Genomic DNA, 24274 nt, shown 5'->3' on the forward strand with positions numbered 1-24274 from the left:
ACTGCTTCTGTAACGTTTATTGTTTTCTGCTTTCTGTGTTCCCCTGTCTCTGTCATACTGCTAAATATCTTTTTCTCAGTTTTGTTTTTTAATTTAATTACTGTTTTATTTCGAAGATTAGTTTCCTTCTTGCGCCTCACTCCTGACAGAGATGCAGTATTCGCTCATCAACCTTCACGACCTTGTTCTGGGAAGGTTTTCCATAAGGTTTGGGAGTGTGTTTATGGGAATTTTTGACTATACTTCGCAAAGCACGTGTGTGAGATCAGACGTTGACATTGGACGATAAGGTCTGGCTCGCAGTCTCTGCTCTATTTCATCCCAAAGGTGTTCTGTCAGAGGTCAGGACTCTGTGCAAGTTCTTTACACCGAACTCACTCATCCATGACTTTATGGAGCTTGGTTTGTTCGTTGGTGTGCAGTCATATTGGAAGAGGAAGGTTTAGAAACCAAACTTTCTAAACTGTTCCCACAATGTTGGCATGTTAGCATGAAATTATCCAAAATGTCTTAGTATGAAGCTGAAGCATTAAGAGTTCTTTTCACTGGAGCTAAGGGGCTGAGCCCAATTCCCGAAAAACGACCCAACACAATAATTTCCCCTCCACCAAAGATTACACTTGGCACACTGCAGTCAGATAAGTACTGTTCTCTTGGCTACTGCCAAACCCTGACTGGTCCATTAAATTACCAGTCGGAGAAGAGTGATTTTTCCCTCCAGAGAATAGCTCTCCACTGCACTAGAATCCAATAGTGGCATGCTTATACAACTGTATGCAACAGTTTGCATTGCGCTTAGTAATGTAAGACTCGGATGCACCTGCTCGGCCATGGAAACCATCCATACAGTGTTCTTGAGCTAATCTCATGAACAGTGGCTCAAGAGATGAAGTTTGGAGGTCTGTGGTGATCGACTTTTTTAGAAAGTTGGGCTTCAGCATTTTATGAGGCCTACCGCTTCCTGACTCAGTTACTGCCATTCCCAGTCTCTTCCACTTCGTTAGCATACCACTAATGGTTGATTGTCAAACATTTATTATCGAGAAGATTTCACAATTGGACTTGTTGCACAGGTGGTGCAATCACTGAACAATGCTGGAATTCACTGAGCCCCTGAGAGTGACCTATTCTTTCACAAATGTTTGAATAAGCAGTCTGGATGCCTAGGTGCTTTATTATACACACCTGTGGCCATGGAAGTGACTGGAACAGCTTAATTCAACGAGTGAGTAAATACTCGCTCATCACAAATCATCAGGGTGTCACTGAAAAGTGGTGTCAATTAAATATGACAGGAGTCACAGCTAGATTATAGATAGTTTTGTTTTAGCTCATCTACAGCTATACTTAATGATATCAGATGTCAGATGCACTGATATCAGTCTGATCCTGAGTCAGACTCAAAAACAGCTTATATGTGTTTGCATTGCACCACCTATTTAGGTGGGTGGCATATGCTTCAATACCCCTGGGTGGATTGAATTAAACACACAGATTTGTAGTTGTGGCCTTCTTTATCCATAAATACCTTAAACCAAGGTGTTTGTTTTGGATCAGAACTGAAAAACTTGGGTCGATGTATCCTTTAGGTTTCATGATATGTTTTACAACATCGTGATGTAACTTTTTTTGAAATCACATACTTGTGAAAGGAGTTAATTGTTCATCTTTACAAAATGCCAGATGTGCTCTAGCTGTAAACACGCCCCTCTCGCCATGGTTGGGCAAAGGATACATCTATGTAAAGATCCTCCAGTATGTTTTCTCTCTTCTCTCTCCTCCAGATCCATTTTAGAAATAAAGCCATCCTTCAGCATGACATACCGACAATTTTGGGGCCACAGGCAGGAGGACAGAGGAGACAAGAAAACTCAAATTAGAGAAATGAGAAAAGCCTGTAGTCCTGTGTTTACCTTTGTTCTTGTCACTTTGTGGGTTTGTGCTCTGTTTATTTCCCCTAGCATTTGTTTTTTCATTTCTATTTTAGTTTTCTGCCCCTTGGACTTTGGTTCTCCTGATTTTTATTAAAAAAAATGATGGTTTTGTTTACTGCGCCTGTGTCTGCCTCAGGGTCCACTCTCCACCATAACTGGCAGTTCTAATCCAACTTAATTTGATAAATCTTTAAGCAAATTCACTCCCTCAAACAACTTCTCAATTTAATTGACTGCTAATAATATCTATTGAAAGCATGTGACAGTTATTTATTTCAGTTTTTTTTTAAAATTGTATTTGTTATATTTTAGTAGATTACACTGTATTTTGCACTGTATCCATTAACTTTAATTTTGCATTGTCTGCAATGCAAAATTAATGCCTGTAACTTACACAGCAACTTTCTTCATTTTCAGCAGTGTGTTCAGGCATCACAGTTATCTTCAAAGCACACTTTTAGATCAGCGATGAACTTCTTTTGTGTCCTTAGGGAATTTCGTGAATTACTGCACAAATGTTTATGAGGACTAAAGGGAGAACTGATTGATTTTGGTGATTAAAGGTCACTTTGATCTCACCAAATCACTTTTGGTCTTAATTCAGTTATTACTAAAGTTCACCAAAATATCCAATCCATAAATTACTGAAATTTTATACTCAAAAGGTCAACTTTATAGTAATATCATAATACTTTATCCATTATTTAAATTCTATAATCCAGGAAATAAAGGGCTGTAGATGTTTCACAAAAGATTCAGTATTTAGTTGGGTACTGAATCTTTTGTGGTCAACTATCCTTGCATGTTATAAGTATACATATAAAATAAAACCATATAAAAAAATACAATTGCATGCTATCACACATTATTATTTTGTATATGTGCAGCCTTCACACTTGCTGGGACCAGGCATGCCACTGACCTAATTCTGGCCTCAAAGCCACATTAAAAAAAGTTGAAGGTGAGACATATTCAGACCCATACAACACGTTGTGTCATTATAAAGATAGTGACATAAAAAAGATATTGCCTTGCAAAGCTGCAGAGATGAGCTCTTTCTGTGAGAAATCAGGTTTAAGTTGGTTGTGTCCACACGTGATTTTAAGCTTATAAACGTTGAAACTGGTAAGTAAGAATACGCACCTGCAGTTCTTGATCCACAACCCATTTCTTTGTATTCTGCAGTGGAAATGGGAAATAGTTGCAGCCATTTGTTGAAGCATAAGTGAAGATGCATTGTCTAAGGTGAAAGCAGTTTGAACCCTCTGAGACAAGCCTTCTTGTACTGTAGTATAAGAACGCTTGTACAAAAAGCCAGTACAAGTACGTTTTATTATTGTTCAGGAATAATTCTCCAGATTTCACGAAGGACATCCCACAGCTCTTCTCAGGACACAGTGTTTCACAAATGTGTGGACTGTGCTCCAACTCATGACTGATAGTGTTAGATAGTGTGTTTATATGGGTTTTTTATACTCACTTTGTTGGAGCAGAAATAGAAGTTTGTGTTATTTTTTAGAATTTATTGTAGATTCAACTAAAGAATGTGTTTTTGTAACATGCTGGTAAGTGCCTAAAAAGGGGCTTAAAAACATTCATCTAAAAATGTTCAGCTACAGGGGCCGCACTGAAAATGAGTGGAGAGGGAAAAAAGCCAGCGTGCAAAGAAAAACTTTGAAAGACATTCAGAAAGCCTGGAGAATTATTGCTCAAGCAGACCACTTTAAAACATCGCAAGAAACTGGCTCTGTCGAAGTGGCTCAGACCCTTGTGCACTGCTGCAGTTCTTCTTTTTGAGTTGAAGCAGCATAAGACTTCCTGTTAATGCAGCAGTGCATTTTGAGCACAACTGCTTCCATTGTTTTTTTTCATTGATTTATTTTTAATCCAATCATCATGGATGTTTATTGTGTGTACGTTTGCTACTGTTTGACAGGAAGTCTGATTTCTTCTAGGACAAAATATTGGTTTTCATTTCCTCGCATCTTAGTTCAGATGAAAACAACAGTGGTAGTATTTGCCATTGGGTTAAGACATGATGGTTCAAAGAATGTTTGAGAGGATTTAAAAGGACGATTTCTTTAATTTCTTGCACTTGTTTGTCTTCATTGTGATGTGATGGTTTTAATTTTGCAAGATTTATTTCTGTGTTTAGTCTCTCAGCCTCCAGCCTTCTCTGATTACTGATTATTTTCTAGTCACCAAGAGCACTTAATGAAGCACATTGAAATTGAGCTATTTGTTTTCACCCGATAGACTGGAAAACACTGTTTCCTATAGTGTGGGTGCCTGTGTTCTCAGATAAACATTGTAAGCTTCATTTTAGACCCCAAGAAATGTTGTTTCATGTCAGTCTAATCTTCTCTCTAGTCTCTTCACTCTACTGAGGTTTTGAGAAGTAAAGGATACAGTTTTATGTAGGCTTGTGCAACTTGTGCAATCCTGCAAATGATAAATACTTTCTATTTCATAACACACACTTTACCACCACTGAGGGACATCACCTAACCTTACGTGGAAAACTGTTGGGTCTACAGTGTCCACAGTCCCGTGTGTGCCAGTGGATTGAAAAGAAAAATGATGAGAATCAGACATCAGTCCTTGCCCTGTTAATCTGCTCAGCATAGAGAATACGTTTTCACTGCAGATGTTTTGAAATACGATAGTTAGAAAAGCATAAATGAAAGATGATGGATAATTTTGTAGTAGCCCACGTATGCCACACATCTCTCTAATAAAAAGTAACTACTGGCTGATCACAGGCCACGGCAGATGGCAGTTTACTGCCTTGAACAGAGCTGGCCATTTTCCCTTTAGGTTATTGTCATGCTACCATTCATAGCTTATTACAGCATTAACAGTAAGCTTTGCTGCGCTGCTGGAACGCTACATTAACGTTAAGGGAATCCAGTTTTATAAGTTACCAGCTGCGGGGTCTTTAACTGTGCATCAAAGGAGTGATGCTGACTTAGCGTCACACATGCAAATAGTTAAAGTTGTCTTCGTTTTATAAAGTTCAGTGAACTCCAGTTCTCTGTGTTTGTTTTGCCTGTGGCTCTGCCTCACACAGACACTTCTGAGTGCAAATGTCACAGCATGTAAACAGTCCAAGCTGCTGATTTCCATCTATGTTTGTTGTGGCACAAGAATATGGGATTGTGTTGTTAGCCAGCAGAAGTCCTGTCAGTACTGACCAGTTGTTTAGTGCAATGCATTGTGTGTTTGCAATCAATGTGTCCTCACCAGCTAGTCTTAAGTGTATCTGAAGTAGTGATATAGTGTGGAGTTCTTATCTAGCTTCTTACATGGTGATCAGTGTTGGTCCAGTTACTTGAAAATATCAATTAGTGACTAATTACTAATTACTTCTCCAAGAAAGTAACTTAACTCCTGTTACTTTATTGATTACGTATTTTCAAAAGTAATTACTTTATTACTTAGCTACTTTTTAAAAATATGATACACAGCCTGAATACGTTATAAAGCAATAGACCTTTGAGCCCAATTCTACTTTTTCTGCGTCAACCATCATATAAAATTGAATCAAATGAAAAAGTCTTTTTAATTTGTTTCCTGCCACGGACGTCGCACGCTTGTACGTCATTGTCATGAGACACTCTCACAAACAAAATCACGGTTTAGTAATGCGGTCATGCAGCATGCTTACGGGAAAGTTACAGTAATCTAATTACTTTTTTTGCAATAGTAATCCCTTATTTTACTCATGACTTGGAGAAGGTAATCTGCTTTCAGCAACTCATTAGTTTTAACGTGTTACTGCCCATCTCTGCGTCCGAGTGACGTCTTTTATATGTCATTTTTGGACATCCAGTTTTACGTGGATGGATCTTTTCAACATCAAACGTAGACTATTTAAACATCATTTATATTCTGTTCCTATAGGCTCTGTAGTCTCATTTTTCCTGAGGGTGGAGGACATGTTTTTTTATACCAGTTAATTTTTCTATAGCTTTGTTTACACCTTTGTATGTTTCTCCAGTTATTATCTGAGCATGTGTGACAGAATGCAGAGCGATCAGGACATCTCCAAGATAGTCAATTCAGCATCGACACGTTCCTAGAAGAAAAATGTCCACAAAACCCTGCTGAGAGATGAGCCTGGTAATAAGTACTGACTATGATGTTGATGTCAACCTGTTTCCATGAACGGTGTTACGATGCTGCTGTGTTCAGCTTCTTTTTGTTGTACAATCCAGATTGAACTGGGTGGTTCATGGCCCAGCTAATAGATTTTAAATGACAGTTGCTTTAACTAAAATTAATGATTCATAAAACAAGAGAAAACTCCCAGGCAAATCGTAGTGGCTACAGTAACACCCTAAAATAGCTATAGTTTCCCCATATTTTACATTTTGTTGCAAAGAAGAAACACCTTTGTGTAAATCAGCATGCTGTTAAATGTTTTGCACGGTTATTGTTACCAAGCAGAACAGATGCTGTTTTTGGTGAAGTTAGTTTCTAGTGAATGTCACCATAGAATTGTGGGTACTTGAGGCTGCTTTGCTGTGACTGCAAAGATGACTAAATTTTGCTGTCATGACTGTATATATATTAAGGTTATATTGCTTCTGCATACACCTGTTAAAGGTTCCTTGGTTAACAACAACATATAAACCAGTAATAGAGGACATAGTCCAGGTTGGCTTGCAGTCTGTGTTAATGATTTATTTATTTTTTGGTTATTGTTCTGCAAACAAAAAAAATGCTAATGGCACAAATAAATCTCACACCTGTGCAGGATATGTTGTGCTTCACAAAACATTAGGCATTCTTAATGGAGAGTGTAATGTGACAATTTTAAGCTAAGCGTTCACTCTGAATTATTGCTTTTATGAAACCCTGTATCAGTCCTAATAATGTGCTATGGCTAAGTATTTAATTTCTTTACAAATTGGAAAATGTAAAAAAAAAAAAGATGTGTACTGCCTTTACATGAATCCTTTCAATAATCTGTTACACTTTGGGACTTGCTAATCCTCTCTATCTCACAGTTGGACTTTATCTGTCTCTTGCACTTCCCCGTAGCAGCAACAAAGACTCATTTTTTTTCGCCCTCTAGACCTCTAATCGGTCAATTTACCAGATAAAACTGGGAGTCGGAAACAAGGAAAATTAAGGCTGCAGTCCTCCGAGCTGCTGCTTGGCCCATAACTTGCTTTGTTGGCTTCAGAACAAAATGTCTTTGAAGGCAGTTGCTTGTAGCACTGTTCTCTACCACTGAGCAGTTAAAAATTGCTGCAGTAGAGGGACATTTCTGTTCCAAATAGAAATAGGCCAGAAATTGAGTTTTGAAAGCTACTTTGTGAAGCAACTGCCGACTCATTGGTATTGATCAATAACCCCAACAAACCCCTGTAGAGAAAATGCCCAGATTTATCCTCTAACTAGTATTTCTATGGTGGGCTTGTAAACCCTGATTTAGCAGGAAATTTAAACAGAGAAAAATTGATTAAAGAGGCAGTAATGTAGCAGAGGTAATCCATACAAATAACTACAGATTAAGGTCTTGCTGAAATCCAACTAAAAGTGTTTTTAGCAAAAGAAACGGTCATACAGTAGTAACTATAGATGATATTGCAGAGATGAAGGAACAATACGAAATCATAAATTATAAGATACATGCATTAAATGACTCCTTGAACATAGAATCAGATAATACCTACAGCCGGTTTAAAAAGTGTTTACCAATAATTCATCAGTGTTAAGTGTACTTTGGGGAACTTAGTTGTTAGAAGCAATAAAAACTATCAGCCTGCTTAAAGAGCAAATGCATGCTCAGATCATTGTGCATGATACTTTATTTCGCTACTATAGGCAGTAAACCTCCCATATCTAGAGACTAAATCCAATCCACTCACTATGAGTCGTGGCATCTCTGAGCAGTTGACAGAAATGATAGCTGAGGGAGCCTGCAATTATGGATCAAGCCTTTTCTCATATAAAGTTTATTTATTGATAGAATTCTAAATGAGGAAAAACCCTATGTAAATATAAGGTGGTGTGGGTGTGTGTGTGGGTGTGTGTGTGGGTGGGGCGGGGGGGGGGAGACTTTCTGTAACACAGGGAAAGTGAGTGATAGAAGTTCTAACAGCACAATGATTGTTGCATTGTGCTATCTTTGAAATAAGTGCTTCTGACAAGAAAAGCACGTGTCAGAAGTTCAAACAACGGTTACATAACTGAAAAAGAAAGTGAAAAAGTGAAACAGAGAGGTCAAACAACATCTCAACATCTCACTGGAAAGATCCAAATAACAGCACTGTTGACTTTGTTCTCACATAGAGACACACTTGTGAGAAAGTGCAGAGAAGAGCCTTGCTGAATGGCATGTGAAGTTAGTTCTTCAAGCCTTCGCAGGCTGACGAGAAAGATGAAGACAGATGGTTGGAGAGTGTACAGCAGAGATGGGCAGACTGATGACACATGAAAGTCGGCAGCAGTTTCTCTTTGCTTTCAGCGGATCACTGTGGTCTTGGTGGGGGGAACAAAAAGTCTGACCTTTTTCAGCTCTTAATGCATACATAAGATGAGTATTCAAGCTATGATAATCACGAAATAGACTACTGTTATAATAGAGATGTGTTTACAATAAATTACATCACTGTGAATGAATAGCACAGTTGCTTTAAGTATTTTCTCAGCTTCTGTGCCCTTTTGTTTAAGATCCAGCGTGGTTCTTCTAAATCTTCATCTGTTTTATTCTTCCATCCATCTTTACTTCTTCACTAAATGCTAATTTCAACCCCATTTGAGAGATTCGTTTTTGGACTGATAACATATTGTGCAGAGCGTAATGAGGCTACCTGAAACCATTCAAATTTGTAGAAGAAAAATCTTTTTTTTTTAGTGATAACTGAAGCTTTGCCAGTTAAAATGAATGTGTTTTCATTCTTGGCTGATTGTAAAGCTGTATCATTTAATAAATGTATTACTCCCAGAATAATATTTTTCTTGTTCCTCAGCCTTTATGCTTGATTTGAACCCAAGCCGCTTGATCCTTGGGAAGTCACTGTGTCCTAGTTTTCTCTGCGTCTTTTTTCACAGCTTTTTACTGAATGCTGCTTCTAAACAAGATTCTCCCTGCCTTTTAAATGTGCCCACACATGGCTTCATTTCACAGCTAGAGTGGTTGTACAATTTTTTTTTCCACCATGCATTTTTCCCCTAAGAATAAATTAGTTATGAGGAAAATTGAAGATGGTGTGAGGTGCGGTTAGTGCAATGAATATACAAAACAAAATCTTAAATTCACTTTTTTCAAAGACATCAAGTAGCCCAGTAAAAATAAAAATAAAAAAATCACACGTTTTTTTAAGCATGTTCCTTAATTTTAATTTTTTCTTTAATTTAAATGTGATGCTCATTAACACCTCTCTGAGCGGTTACGGTGAGGGGTACTCACCGTATCATACTTTTATGATAACAGCTTTCTAAGGCGGAGACACATTACCCACCGAGATGAGCTGAATTTAAAAGTATGGCACATCTACCAAGGTGAAACATACATTTAAACAATTTTATTAATTTTGGAGGTCAGCTGACTTATTCATCTTATAGGGCTTTGGAGCGTGATGTCACGGGGGTGGGCGTGGAAAGGATTTTGGCCTGATCCGCCATGTTCGGGGTCTAAGCGCAAGCGACGAAGGAGCAAAAGCACAGCCATGGTTCGTACTTGCTGTGTGGTCGGCTGCAATGTTCGATCTTACGATCGGCACGGGAATAAGCTTGGGTTGTCTTTTTATGCTTTCCCAAGCTGGAAGCAACATCAAGGAGCTCAGGTATCGGATGTTACCAAACGAAGGCGTTGAGCCTGGATAGCAGCCGTTAGACGAGCTGATATCAAGTTCGTACAGAACGACCATCTAATTTAAAGCCTCTTGCTCAAACGTACTCGCACTACAAGGGTACACACACCATGAAATACCTGATCGGGATTACTCCACAAGGTGCAATTTCGTTCATTTCTAAGGGGTGGGGGGCCGTGCATCAGCTAAACACATCACAGAGCAATGTGGCATACTTAACAAGCTGTTACCAGGGGATGTAGTTTTGGCTGACAGAGGCTTTGACATCAGAAATGCGGAGGTTAAGATCCCAGCATGTTGTGTTTTGGTTAACATGTGCCCCAGTGTGGTAGTGAAACCAGACACACATGAGATTTGTTCTTGTTAATTAATGATTGTGAAAACTTTGAGTATGTCTCTGAAGAAATAGTACTAGGAAAACCTTTTTTGTTATGTGTAATTGTATGAACACACTGACATTACATTGTGTAACCATTTCTGTATCAGTATACTATAATTGACAGTTTATCATCGCTTTGAACCAGGTAACGACAAAGATCTGCATTTGACGCTTTATTTTACACTTTGACAATTGTTACAAAATAGCCAAATCTTGCACCCAGCCGTTTGTAAATTGTATGTGCGCCTCCAGTGACTTGTAATTACGAAACTGGTTCGCTGTGTAGGCGCTTACTCCACAAACAAGATACATGAAGATATCGGGTTAGGACAGAGACGGTAAGTCGTCTGGGTCTTTACTCCACTGCCGTATTTCATATGGGTCCAGATTTGCGATGCACTCTATTTTTTTTCAAGTACCGCTGCTTCGCCTCTGGACGCAATCGGTCTCTATACCGTCCGTTTTCTTTGGAGCTGCTTTTAAGCATGATTCTTGTCGTCATCGTTCCAACACAGTGTCTGTTTTGATTCGTAGACCCCGAACATGGCGCCGCGCTCCCACAATGCATTGCGGCGTGACGTCAACTCCAAAGCCCTATTACAGTCATGTCTATTGTAAGCATCACTAGTTCTACTATTCAACATCTGTAGAATATGGATCTTAAATATTTAAATTAGTGTTGTCAGCATTAATCTCGTTAAAATGACGTTAACGCCATGACCGCATTAACGCAGCAAATCTCCGTTAGCGAGTTAGTGCGGATCGCCAGGTGCGTGGTGCTGCACGGCGCTAATGCGTGGCGTTAACGTCATTTTAACGAGATTAATGCTGACAACACGAATTTAAAGGTTTCTGAAATACAAAGAAATCACTCCTACAGTTTTAAATAATAAACTGCAGTTTTGCATGAATTCAAGAGGAGAAAAACTCATAGTTTTTATATAGATTGTATTTCACAATGTGATAATGTCAACATTTGGTCAGTTAAATTCTATTTTTCATAATTACAGGTGAGCTCGGGTGAATTGTGCATCTTTAATTTTTATTTGAGATGATAAAATTTCAGCACTGAATATTTAAAACTTTTTTTTCCATCATTTTTAAATCTAAAAAGTAAAGTAAACTTAAAATGATTGTAATAGTGATCCTAGTGACAGTGATGGTTTTTGCACCGTGATGAAAGGTTTCTTTTGTGTGTGGGTTTTTAAAAATCAATTTTTTGCGATAATAAGATATACCAGTCAAGACCCAAAGGACTGAAGTTATTCCACGAAACATAAATTAAATACGTAGAGTCTAACTTCTCAGAATAATACTTTTAAAAAATGCTCGTGCTCTGCACATTAATTAAGCTGACATTTGTGGCTGATTTGCTGCAGGAGATAAAAATAAAATTTTCCAGTTATTTCTAAATCATTTCTCAAGTGCAGTTTCCATTTCCTTTATTTCCGCTATTTTAGCAGTCTTTTTCTTCTGGGTTGCCTAGACACTGTAAGTGCAGGTGATCAAGAAATGGCATATTTAACATTTCCATGGAAATGCACGGCTGCCAGTACAGGATGTTATTTTTGTCTAGTTCTATAAGAAAACCCATTATTTGTTTAATTTTATTAAAGTTTAATATTTGCCCCTGAATTTCATTTAAATGTACACCTAAACCCTCCTGTCCCAGAAGGTTTGACGTAAATAATTCCCAATAAGAATAAAATTGGCATTAGATTTTAGTATGTTGTTAAAATGACTTTTTGTCTCTCTGGGGTCTTAATGTCATATGAGCTAGTTAAAATGACATTTTTTTCTTTTTTTAGGCTTATAATAACCATTTATTCTAGGATGTGTAGAGAATATATAGGGAGATGACAATGTAGGGACCAGAATGAACTTCTCTCAGGCACACAGGGACAGAGGACATACAGAAAGTCAGTGAGAGGACTGTCTGCTGTGCTAATACAGAGTGAGAGCAGAACAGAATTATTTGTGTCACGTCTTTTGAAATGTCATCTATAATCTGTGTTTACTGCTAAGACAGAAATATGATACATTGACTCAGTGGAAATGATTTGCAGACTTCATTGTTTTTGCAGCTCATTAGTGTTACTCTGTGGATGTTGAGTATCACCAATAGAGACACAAAAAGCATGACCAGCAACGCGCTTTATACGTGGGAGCTTGTACAGTAACTTGTTTTTAACAGATTGTCTTAAGTGTTATCTGTCTGTTTTGTGTACTGCTTGTACTTACTGCTCCTCTAACTGCTGCTCTTGCCTCAAAAGCTCACTTTCACACCTGTCTTTGAATGGAGCTGTGAGATTTAAAGATGTCTTTGATGGAGACAACAGTCTAAAAGGAAATGTGAGCACTTTTTTTTTTAGTATGAAAGTGGTAAACAGAGGTAGGAAAAGTGATGGCTGACAAAACAAAAAAATGTATGAGCAACGTAAATGACGAGGCGTTACGAAGAGGGGGGAGAAGCAAACCTCCTCACAGCTCAAAGCACTCTGTTCTGCCTCCTGCTGCTGCCTGGCAGTCTGTCAAGGTGTGCATTGAACGGAGGAGAACATTCATGAGTAGAACGAATAGAAATGCGACTTGTGTGTGTGCCCTAAACATGAAGCCCAAATGTTGGGATGCTGGAGGCCAATTAGAGGTTCTTTTCAGGTTTTTTTCACTTGAGAAAAAAGATTCTTCTCCACTTGTCTGTCACCTGCTGTGATGAAGCAGTTTCACTCCTTAAGCAGTGTCTCCGCTCTGTGGGTGAAGAGCTCAAACATCTCTGACTACTTTGCCACACTCTTGCAGGCTCTACTTGTTCAACTGTCTTGTTGAGAAGTTGGTTACCACCACTTTTTTTTTTTTTTTTTGCTGTTTCATATGTGACCCGCACATGACACACACATGTTTTCATGTGTGTGCGTAAATGTCACAACCTGTTAAAGTGAGTATATATGATGGTTATTGGTGATGGAGGGAGTGTGGGGTGTTGGAAGGTCACCGCTTTGATGAAAGCACTGTCCTTTTGGCAGAATGTGACTGTTTAATGTCACCCAGTGTAAATAGACAGATCTGCATTTGAGGATGTGTGAATGAACTTCTGTGTGTGCATATTTGTCTGTACTGTGGCATTTATATCTTCAAAAGACATGCGCGCCGTCACATGATCAGGGAGGCACTTTGACATTTTTTGCTTCTTTCCAACCGTCAAAATAAATCAGTTCAGTTACTTCACAGATTTTTTTAATTCCAACTCAGTTACAACCACAATACAAGAGCCCATGTGTAAGCTGCCGATTTGTTTTCTTTTGCTGCAACGATCGTGATGAATGTTAGGATTCCCAGTCATGCTTTCATAAGAAACTTAGCCTTGTTTGAGGTGTGACGCACATGTAGAAACCTTTTATGCTGCAAAGTGGATTGATGTGCTTGGGGAAAAAACACCCGACTCAATGAAGAAAAATAAAACACTGAGGACACTGTTGACTTGAGGTTGTTGATCCAAAGCACTGGTGTACCTCTGGAGAAAGCAACCAACTTCTGAGACTCAAACACTCGTGCACACAATCCTCATATGCTTTATAAATGCCAGCCAATCAAAGTCACCTTCATGTCGAGACAACTGTTCCAATCCTACTTCTAGTTTGGTCTCTGGAAAGCTGTACTTTAAACCTCTGGAGGAAGCAACCAACTTCTGTTTCAGACTCACTTGAATCGTTAGTGATGAGAGCTGAAAAGTAGCAGCCCTGATCCAAAAGGTCCAGAGGTGCATGAAAAGATGACCGTGAAATTGAGATCAGGCACATTTAATCAGTTTGTATCAAGTAGCAGAGAAGATGAGTAAAGAGATCATCACCAAAGGTATAATCTGATATTATGTGAAAATCAGAGTCTGCTTTTTGCTATCCATCTTGAAGATATAAAAAGTAAAAATGACCCAATAGAGATGCTAAATCAGAGTCACAGTCCATTACTGGTTTGAGATATTTCACCTAAAAGCTAAAATGTTGGAAATGATCACCAAAGGGAGTGAGTTTTGTCGTTTGGCTCTCGGCGAAGGCAGTCGCACTTTTTCTCCTCTCCTCCTTCCCCTTATCTTCCCTGCTTAGCCTCTTGTGTCCTTGTCTTGTCTCGTGTGTATTACTTTTCCCTGGAACACTCTCTCACAGTCTGTTCTCTAAACCTAAAAGAGAATTATGGATTTGATCAGCTGGTCTCTGAATGCTATTGACACCCTCGGGAGAGCCCGAGTGCCCTGGAGGGACTTTCCCTGCCTGCAGCTACGACGCACTAGCCTCTGATGTCATCCCAGCTGTGACTGTGCTAGTGAGACTTCTAAACAGAGAAACAGACGGCGTCAAGACAATGAAAGCAACCTTACTGGCAGCTGTCAAGAAGCGCTTCAGTGACGTCGAGACCAACCCACTATACTTCATCTCCACCATACTTGACCCAAGGTAAAGTCTGTGTGCTATAGGTATTCAATGAGATAGCTTCTTCTCCAACAACACTGCTCCAGAGGCCAAGCTGCACCTGAAGCAGGAGCTGCAGATGATGTCCAGAGCTGAGGCAGAGGGGAGTCGGGCAGAAGCTGCAGAACCTCCTGCTAAACTGTTCCTCAAGACCCAGGCCAGCACTAGCAGCAGTCTGGACACTGTATTTGACGAAATCGCTAAGGAGCTCGACACATACCTCGGAGAGGCCCTGAGCCCTCGTGAAGACAGTCCTCTGAAGTACTGGGGTGTCAACAAAATCAGGTTCCCCACTTTGGCTAAAATAGCCTGTAAATACCTCTCAGCCCCATGTAGCAGTGTGGAAAATGAAACGCTTTTTAGCTCAGTGTCACACATTATAGATGAAAACAGAAACAGTCTGACTGCTGATAATGCAGAAAAGCTACTTTTCTTAAAGAAAAACCTGCCACTCACTTTTTCTCTCCATTAAGTGAGTCATCTTAGACTTGATGTTAATACCTACCTCAGTTGCACTGACTGCCACAGTTCTATGTCGGTGGATGTTGTTAGTTTATTCAAATATTGTGCACTAAATGGCAAAGATGTTTATTAATGCCCCTTGTGTTGTCCAAAGCAGCAGAGTTTACAATAAACTGAAAAAAATACTTGAGTTGCACTGTCACTGTTTAAATTTTTGTTAAATTATAGGACTAAAGCTGTTACCTGTAAATTTAAATCATGTTTTTATTAAGTACTCGGTATCGGCGAGTACTGAAATGCAAGTACTCGTACTCGTTTCCAAAAAAGTGGTATCGGTGCATCCCTAGTTGTGAGTTCTCAGAATCAGCTATCTGAGCAAAAGAATGGCAACACCACGGAACGGAAATCTGATACCATCATGGGGAAGCTCGCGGTTCTCCAATGGGAGATTGAGAGAATGTGATGTCTGTGTAGTGTGTGTAAGGTCGGGGGCGGGTTCATTCCACTGCAGGGCAACCTGCCACTGCATGTGGCGAATAAAATTTGAACTTGAACTTGAGTAAAACGTTTATCACCATCTATCCCCTATTTTAAAAAATTCTTTTTCCAGTCTTTACAGAGTAATTGACATTCGGGAAGTTTGTCAGGACATGGTGATAGTAAGGATTTGCAAGTGGAGGTCACTGTTACTGTAACTCATATTTAACCACCAAAGCTGTTCTGGCTTTAGATAATATATTATGTCTGTTGCCTCTCAGTCGATGTGTCAGGCCAGCAGTTTGCGAGAATAAATGGTAAATGGCCTGCATTTGTATAGCGCTTTTCTAGTCCCTAAGGACCCCAAAGCGCTTTACACTACATTCAGTCATTCGCCCATTCACACACACATTCACACACTGGCGATGGCAAGCTACATTGTAGCCACAGCTGCCCTGGGGCGCACTGACAGAGGCGAGGCTGCCGGACACTGGCGCCACCGGGCCCTCTGACCACCACCAGTAGGCAAACATGGGGTTAGTATCTTGCCCAAGGATATTTGGCATGCAGCCAGGAGGCAGCCTGGGATCGAACCACCGACCTTCTGATTAGTGGCTGACCTGCTGATTGCTTCATTTGACCAAAACTTTTAAAAGGTGTGACTAATTTCCTGGCAGCATGGTGGTTAGTGGTCACTGTTGTGTCACAGCAAAAAGGTCCTGAGTTTAATTCCACCATCAGGCTGGGGTCTGTCTGTGTGGAGTTTGCATGTTCTGCAGAATAGGTGTGAATGTGAGTGCGAATGGTTGTCTCTGTCTATGTAGTAGCCCTGAGACAGGCTGGCGATTTGTCCAGGGTGTACCTTACACAGCTGGGATAGGCTCCAGCTCCCTCCGTGACCCTGAAAGGATAAGCGGAAGAGAATGGATGGACGGTGCTTATTACTCCCAGTGTGTCTGTTTTGTTGGCTAAAGTATATACAGTGGGGCAAAAAAGTATTTAGTCAGCCACCGATTGTGCAAGTTCCCCCACTTAAAATGATGACAGAGGTCAGTAATTTGCACCAGAGGTACACTTCAACTGTGAGAGACAGAATGTGAAAAAAAAATCCATGAATTCACATGGTAGGATTTGTAAAGAATTTATTTGTAAATCAGGGTGGAAAATAAGTATTTGGTCACCTCAAACAAGGAAAATCCCTGGCTCTCACAGACCTGTAACGTCTTCTGTAAGAAGCTTTTCTGTCCCCCACTCGTTACCTGTATGAATGGCACCTGTTTTGACCTCATCATCTGTATAAAAGACACCTGTCCACAGCCTCAACCAGTCAGACTCCAAACTCCGCCATGGCCAAGACCAAAGAGCTTTCGAAGGACACCAGGAAAAGAATTGTAGACCTGCACCAGACTGGGAAGAGTGAATCTACAATAGGCAAGCAGCTTGGTGTGAAAAAATCAACTGTGGGAGCAATCATCAGAAAATGGAAGACATACAAGACCACTGATAATCTCCCTCGATCTGGGGCTCCACGCAAGATCTCATCCCGTGGGGTCAAAATGATCATGAGAACGGTGAGCAAAGATCCCAGAACCACACGGGGGGACCTGGTGAATGACCTGCAGAGAGCTGGGACCAAAGTAACAAAGGTCACCATCAGTAACACACTACAACGGCAGGGAATCAAATCCCGCAGTGCCAGACGTGTTCCGCTGCTGAAGCCAGTGCATGTCCAGGCCCGTCTGAAGTTTGCCAGAGAGCACATGGATGATACAGCAGAGGATTGGGAGAATGTCATGTGGTCAGATGAAACCAAAGTAGAACTTTTTGGTATAAACTCAACTCGTCGTGTTTGGAGGAAGAAGAATACTGAGTTGCATCCCAAGAACACCATACCTACTGTGAAGCATGGGGGTGGAAACATCATGCTATGGGGCTGTTTTTCTGCCAAGGGGACAGGACGACTGATCCGTGTTAAGGACAGAATGAATGGGGCCAAGTATCGTGAGATTTTGAGCCAAAACCTCCTTCCATCAGTGAGAACTTTGAAGATGAAACGAGGCTGGGTCTTCCAACATGACAATGATCCAAAACACACCGCCCGGGCAACAAAGGATTGGCTCCGTAAGAAGCATTTGAAAGTCCTGGAGTGGCCTAGCCAGTCTCCAGACCTCAACCCCATAGAAAATCTGTGGCGGGAGTTGAAAGTCCGTGTTGCTCGGCGACAGCCCCAAAACATCACTGCTCTTGAGAAGATCTGCATGGAGGAATGGGCCAAAATACCAGCTACTGTGTGTGCAAACCTGGTAAAGACCTATAGTAAACGTTTGACCTCTGTTATTGCCAACAAAGGTTATGTTACAAAGTATTGAGTTGTATTTTTGTTATTGACCAAATACTTATTTTCCACCCTGATTTACGAATAAATTCTTTACAAATCCTACCATGTGAATTCATGGATTTTTTTTTTTTCACATTCTGTCTCTCACAGTTGAAGTGTACCTCTGGTGCAAATTACTGACCTCTGTCATCATATTAAGTGGGGGAACTTGCACAATCGGTGGCTGACTAAATACTTTTTTGCCCCACTGTATGTTTTTACTTTAACATTCCTCTGTCTTGTATGGATCGCAATAAAACTCAGCCAGTCCACACATGTATTCTAGTCATGCAGTGGATGAGATCTCACCCAAGTCTTCTGTCACATTTTTCATTTTCTTTTCATTTCCCCCCTCCATTTGGTTTTGTGTTCACAAGAACTTTTTACTTCGTTTTATCAGCGGCTGCCTGCCAGTTTTAAGCTGCTGAAGTACATTTTTCAATTTTGGTTCCCTTGGTTTCATCCATATTTATGTTCCCTCCCAACTAACTGACTGATGAGGTGTGAGGACAGTAGAATGTGAGTTCCTGTCAACAGCAGCATAAGAATTTACCGACTTCCACACTAACTTGGAAGTAATTTAAATCTGCATGTGACAGTTTGCTGTTTTGATTGCAATCAGGGTAAATGTGTGCGACTATCCATAAGATGCATTATATAGCAATTAGGCTAATTGCAGTTTAATAAATACTAAATATGCGCATAGACTACAGAATGTAAAAGAACTACACAGCTTTGGACTTGAAGTCTGTAATCAAGGACAAAGAATTTAGTTGTTTCGAATATAGAAGGGCAATCTACTGTTACAGCCTAATATGGGGAGATTTATGCTTAAACAGCTACATATTAAACAATGGAGAATTAATCCAGGCACTCGGTGCAAAGTAATGTTTAATTTTGGGTTAATCTTAGAAACACTCTGAAACAACTGTGAAAATAATAGTTGGCATAAAGCCTCCAGCTTGTGATGCACCAGCAGACAACTCAGACCTTTACAGGCAAGCCGAGGTCGCCAGCTGTGGCAGAAAACTGAGTGTCGACAGCTTCTTTGATGGCTGTTTCAAGGTTTGACAGGGTGTATGACTCAGATCAGAACAGAAAAGATTATTGCATCAAATGGTTATACATCTCTAGTAAATGGGATGTTAAAAAGAGCACAAGCAGAAGACTGAGAGTGTTATTTTGCTGGCTGCTGCCAGATTCTTTTCTGAACTCCGACTGGGGGCTGAAACTATTACTGAGAGCCTCAGTGACACATTTGACTGATCATTATAAAGCACAGCCATCCTCCTCAGCATGATGCTGCTACTCTTCTATGTCTCATGAAGATTAATAATGCAGCGGTAAGAAGAGCCATGATCTCTCATTAGTGCACGTATGCATGTATATGCATGCAAACAGAGCTGTGGAAGTTTTATTAGCAAATTAATCTATGGATAATTGCACTAGTTGTCAGGGTCATTAGTAGTCCTCCAGCCTGTCTCATTAATGCTGTGCAAAAATTACGCCTGTATGATGCTAATCTCTCTCTCTTTGTTAAATCTCTCTCAAGCTACTTGCACTTAGTGTGTAAAACTGCACACAGAACCACTTGTAGGACAACTTTTCAGCATCTAAGGTTGTAATTGGTGCTTGTTGAGTAAATGTTAAATAATTAAAACAGTAGTTTAGTAAGTAATTTTTGGTGGAGCCCCTATCAAGGAATGCAAGGAAAAAGCTGTACAGAAATGTGGGGCATCCACAGAGGAAGCAAGAGGCTCTGCCCTGTTTTAACTGTAATGACACAACTTAATTGCTGTGATAAGCAGGGACACAAATTAATTTATGCTCCAGAGCATCTGCTGCACTCAATCTGCTGCCTCACTTTAGCCATTTTCCTAGTTTGATATATGCAACTCACTTTTTTTCCCTTTGATGTCAAAATTGAGAATACATAAAAAGGTGGATTTTAGTGTGGGAGCATCCTGGAAAATTGTGATTGCAATATCAATATGTGGTATCCTGTATGGTCAAAATGTCTCTGTAATCAGTGATTCATGAGCTTTGACCACCAGGACTTAATCTTTGGTCACAGATCAGTATGTGAGATCACCAAGCACCAGTTCAAAGCTTTGGTGACCTAAATCATTTTAATAGAAAATGTTCTCAATATGACATCTACTGTGACCCATAGGCAAAATTAAATAATTTTAATAAAGCAAGGAAAAAGTCTGCAGCACCAGACGCACCAAACTTTGGAGTCTGGTTACCAAAAAGTTTAATAACACCGTGTGTTATACCTATTTCATAACATGTATCTATTGTAATACTGTACCGGTTGTAGTAGGTGGCCAGTGAACACACGAAGTACCTTTCAAAGAATGGTGCGATTGGAGCTTTGACCCAGAACAGGGTGCTCTAGGGGGGAAGAGGTAATGTATGTGTTCATGTTTGTTTTAAATTTTCAGTGAAAATGTCTTTTTTTTGTTATGAATCAAGTGTTCAAGCATACACATTATCTGTTGAGACCCTGTAAAAAATCCGATTTGCTGTTGTTTCAGCGTTTGTTTCTCTTACTGCTGGGGATCTGGTCTTTTGGAACTATAAATACAGTCAGTGTTAGTTTGGATGCCAAAATTTGGATGCTGAATGGCCCATCTCTGCAGTCCATGCAGTCACAGCTTTCTAATTCAAATCTCACACACAAGTCTTTGGCATCACATCTGCTCTTCGTCCATCCATCCATTCGCTTCCGCTTATCCTTTTCAGGGTCGCGGGGGGCGCTGGAGCCTATCCCAGCTGTCATAGGGCGAGAGGCGGGGTACACCCTGGACAGGTTGCCAGTCTGTCGCAGGGCCAACACACAGGGACAGACAACCATTCGCACATTCACACACCTAGTGGCAATTTGGATTATCCAATTAACCTATCCCCACAAGCTGCATGTCTTTGGACGGTGGGAGGAAGCCGGAGTACCCGGAGGGAACCCACGCAAACACGGGGAGAACATGCAAACTCCACACAGAAAGACCCCGGCCTGATGGTGGAATTGAACTCAGGACCTTCTTGCTGTGCGGCAACAGTGCTAACCACCGTGCCACCGTGCTGCTATCTGCTCTTCATTCACAGTATTTTATCCCAGTGTGGTGCTTTTCAGATTTTGTACCTCTTGCACTTTCTTGTCTTCTTCCTCGGACTATTTCTTATGTTGCATAAAATTGATGTGTAGTGTTCACTTTATTGATAGCATTGCCATTAATTCTGCAGACAGGTCCAATTCCCTGTCTGATCACGTATTGATCAGTTTTCTGTGTGGGGGGGAAAGTAGTACAGAATCGGGTTCAGGTCACTTGATTTGTACACACAGGCAGATTTGGTCCGGTGACTCACTTGCACATATTTTAAAGCAAACACAGTCAACAGATACGTGTAGTGTTTTATTAAACAGTAGAACAGGAAAGCAGGAGGCTGAAGAGTCAAATTGGGAGGTGAACAGGGAAGCAGGATGGCTTGAAGGAGAAAAAGCAGATGACATCAAGTGGGTTGGTAGGCTTGCAACTGCAAGGTGAGGTGAAGCAGAGACAACATTGGCACAAGAAGAAATCCAGCGCTTGACAATGGGAAGATTGAGATAACTAAGAGGAGCCATGACACCTGCTGATGTTAGTAAGGAATAGGGAGTAATAGTCACGTACAAGAAAACCGACAGAAACAGGGAGCGGAGAAACAGAAACACTGAAGAACAGCAAACCTTATGTATATGTGTGTGCCTCTAGGGCCAGAAATACGACTACACTGAGTTATGTGATTTGGCATCCTTAAGTTAAGCATAATAACTTATTGATATATTGATTTTGATTAGTTATTGACATTTATAAGTTGTTTTAATTAGCCACGATGCTCACTGCTGCCACGTTTATAAGGAGCTCATTTTCTGAAACCCTATTGGAATTTGATCCCTTGATGTCTGAGTATAGACTCATAATTACACATCCAGAAGACACAGACAAACAGTTTGAGTAGGGATTTATTTTGGAAGTGCTGCCTTCTTCTCCCCTTGTTGACTGCAAACATTACAAAGCTATAATAAACACTGAGGTGAGGCTGGCGTCTTCAGCAGTCCCTGTGCAGCACTTGCTGTCAGCAGGTGGAGTGTGTTGAAATGAGACTCTGGGGGATCTGGGTGGATCTGTGCTACTGCAGGGCATCAGTCACACTGTGGAATCAGCAGCACATTCCCCATCCGGCGCCTCCAGCCTGTCAAGGTGTCTGTGCTCCTAATTCCTGACTTCAAATCTAGCTCTTACGGGCCCGAATACAGCGGGGAAAGTCTCGCCTTGGCTCATTTTCTCGCAAACTGCGCTGCTGTGTGAGAGGATTTAGCAGGGTTTTTTTCTTCTTCTTTTTTTTTGGCAGGGTAACAGCGGAGAAGAAAGCTGTCTCTGGCAAAGGTGATGGTTGCCGTGTGCAATAGAAAATGAAAGGCTTAGTTTGTTTTCGTGCATCTCACCCAACCATCTGATCACAGCACGCAACAGCTTTTGTTATCTTTTGTGCTAAATGCATTAGAGATGTGCAGAGCATTCCTGGTTGCTATGCTGAATGCAGTTGGTTCAGACAGTCATTTATATCAACCCCAAGATTTATCTCTCTTAAGAGAACAGGAGGGCTGGCACAAAGGCTAATTTTTAAGCAGCAAGGTCATCTTCATTTAATAGCACTTAACCACCGTGCTGTCATCCTGATCCGCTGCAATCTTTTAAAGCTTCTTAATGTTAATTGGCTATTTAGATTTATATCCCGTGTTCGTAGGTGTAGGGGAAACTTTGTAAAACCTTGACTATGTTAGGGAACAAGTATTTATTTTTATTTTTTAACTTTTCCTTTTGCTTTAAAACTTGTGAACCACCCACACTTCAATAGATCCAGTTCTGACCTTCTTGGATAGCTTTTAAAATGATTGTTATTGTTGTTTTTTCACAGAGTGCTGCACTTTGTGTAGGCTGAGACCTTGTCCTGTTTTACACTGATATTATGAATAAGAGTTCTTGTCTGGTGCCTCTTTCTCTGATTTTATATAATCTTTATGATTTTTCAATACAAAGAATTTTATTTTTTGTGGTGTTACATGCATATATGTAATGTAGAGCCATTATATTTTAGTATAGAATTTGAGAGGGGGTGTGCTGGAGCAAGCTCATCTTGCCAGTTACTGCCATAGGCTGAGAGGAGGGATACACCCTGGACAGGTCACCAGTCTGTCAAAAGGCTACGATCAAAGGTGTCCTTTGGTTTACTATTCCTCTAAATCAGGTGTGTCAATCAGCTTTTCTCACTTAGAAGCTTGGTGTTATATTTAAAGACACAAGATAAGCATGTTTCAGCTTTTGGAGTTCATGTTGTTAAAAATATTAAATCTAGTAGCTTGACTAAGGTGTTTTTGGTGCCTAAACCAAAACAGTGCATACAATCTGTAAAGAACCCCCACCCCCCCTTCCCACCCCAGAAAATTAAAAACAGCTCCAGCCTAGTAATGAATTTTAGGAGAGGATATTATGTGCTAGCATCAAATATCCGCCTTGTTAGTTGCTAACACAGTGAGGCCAAAGGGCAACAAAGAGGCGATGCTCTGTAAATAAATAGTCTAAATACGCTTACACAATAAAAAACTAATATGTTAGACTTTTGAAGCAATTTAGACATAACTAGGGATTTAGAGCTGTACCAAAAGTGGCATCAACCGCATAACCTAGTGTGTCTAACAGTTTAACGCCTGCATTCAGTGTATCGGGTACCCCAGCTTACCTGTCCAGCCTCCCACCACACATAATACAAAGAAGCCTGTTTGCAAATGTTTGTCATAGCAGAAGCCAGCAGCCACCAGCTGGCCAGGGAGCTGCTCATTTGTAGTAATCCTCGGCGTGGGATTGGCCGACTGGCCTAGACCAGCCAATAGACACATGCCAATCAACTTCGAACTGGCCAATAGGTGGAGGCTTGACACCTGAAAGATAAATAGAACACAAAAGCAAAGCCACACCTCTTGGCACATAACAAGTGTTTATAGCAAACAAAAAAAGTCCTTTAATACATTGTGAAAATGCAGCGTGTTATACGAGAGCCTTTTCACGTAGAGTAATGTCTACTCTTAATTAAATTAATAACATGTACTTAAAGCTTTATATTCTGGTCTGATTCATGACAGTCTCATTCCATACTCAGTGACTAGCACCGTGAACAGTTATCAGCAGATATCACCATGCGCCCTTAAAACTGGATGTTATATTAGCTAGAAGGCATGGTGAGCTTTCCTTTTACTCATTAGCGAATGAATATTGGTGCCACGTGAGAATAATTAAAAATTATTTTTAAACTCC

General features: G+C 40.4%; 2 protein-coding genes across 4 annotated transcripts in view; both read left to right on the top strand.

The window, feature by feature from the left end:
- Positions 1-24274, top strand: part of asic2 (acid-sensing (proton-gated) ion channel 2) — a 422593-nt gene that overhangs the window by 109868 nt on the left and 288451 nt on the right. The window lies entirely within an intron of this gene.
- Positions 14352-15074, top strand: LOC146519662 (zinc finger BED domain-containing protein 4-like). The gene is given in 1 exon segment (XM_085157255.1): positions 14352-15074. A coding segment is annotated over 1 exon segment (723 nt).

The sequence above is a fragment of the Neolamprologus multifasciatus genome, chromosome 4, assembly GCF_963576455.1.
Source record: "Neolamprologus multifasciatus chromosome 4, fNeoMul1.2, whole genome shotgun sequence".
NCBI classification, from domain to species: Eukaryota; Metazoa; Chordata; class Actinopteri; order Cichliformes; family Cichlidae; genus Neolamprologus; species Neolamprologus multifasciatus.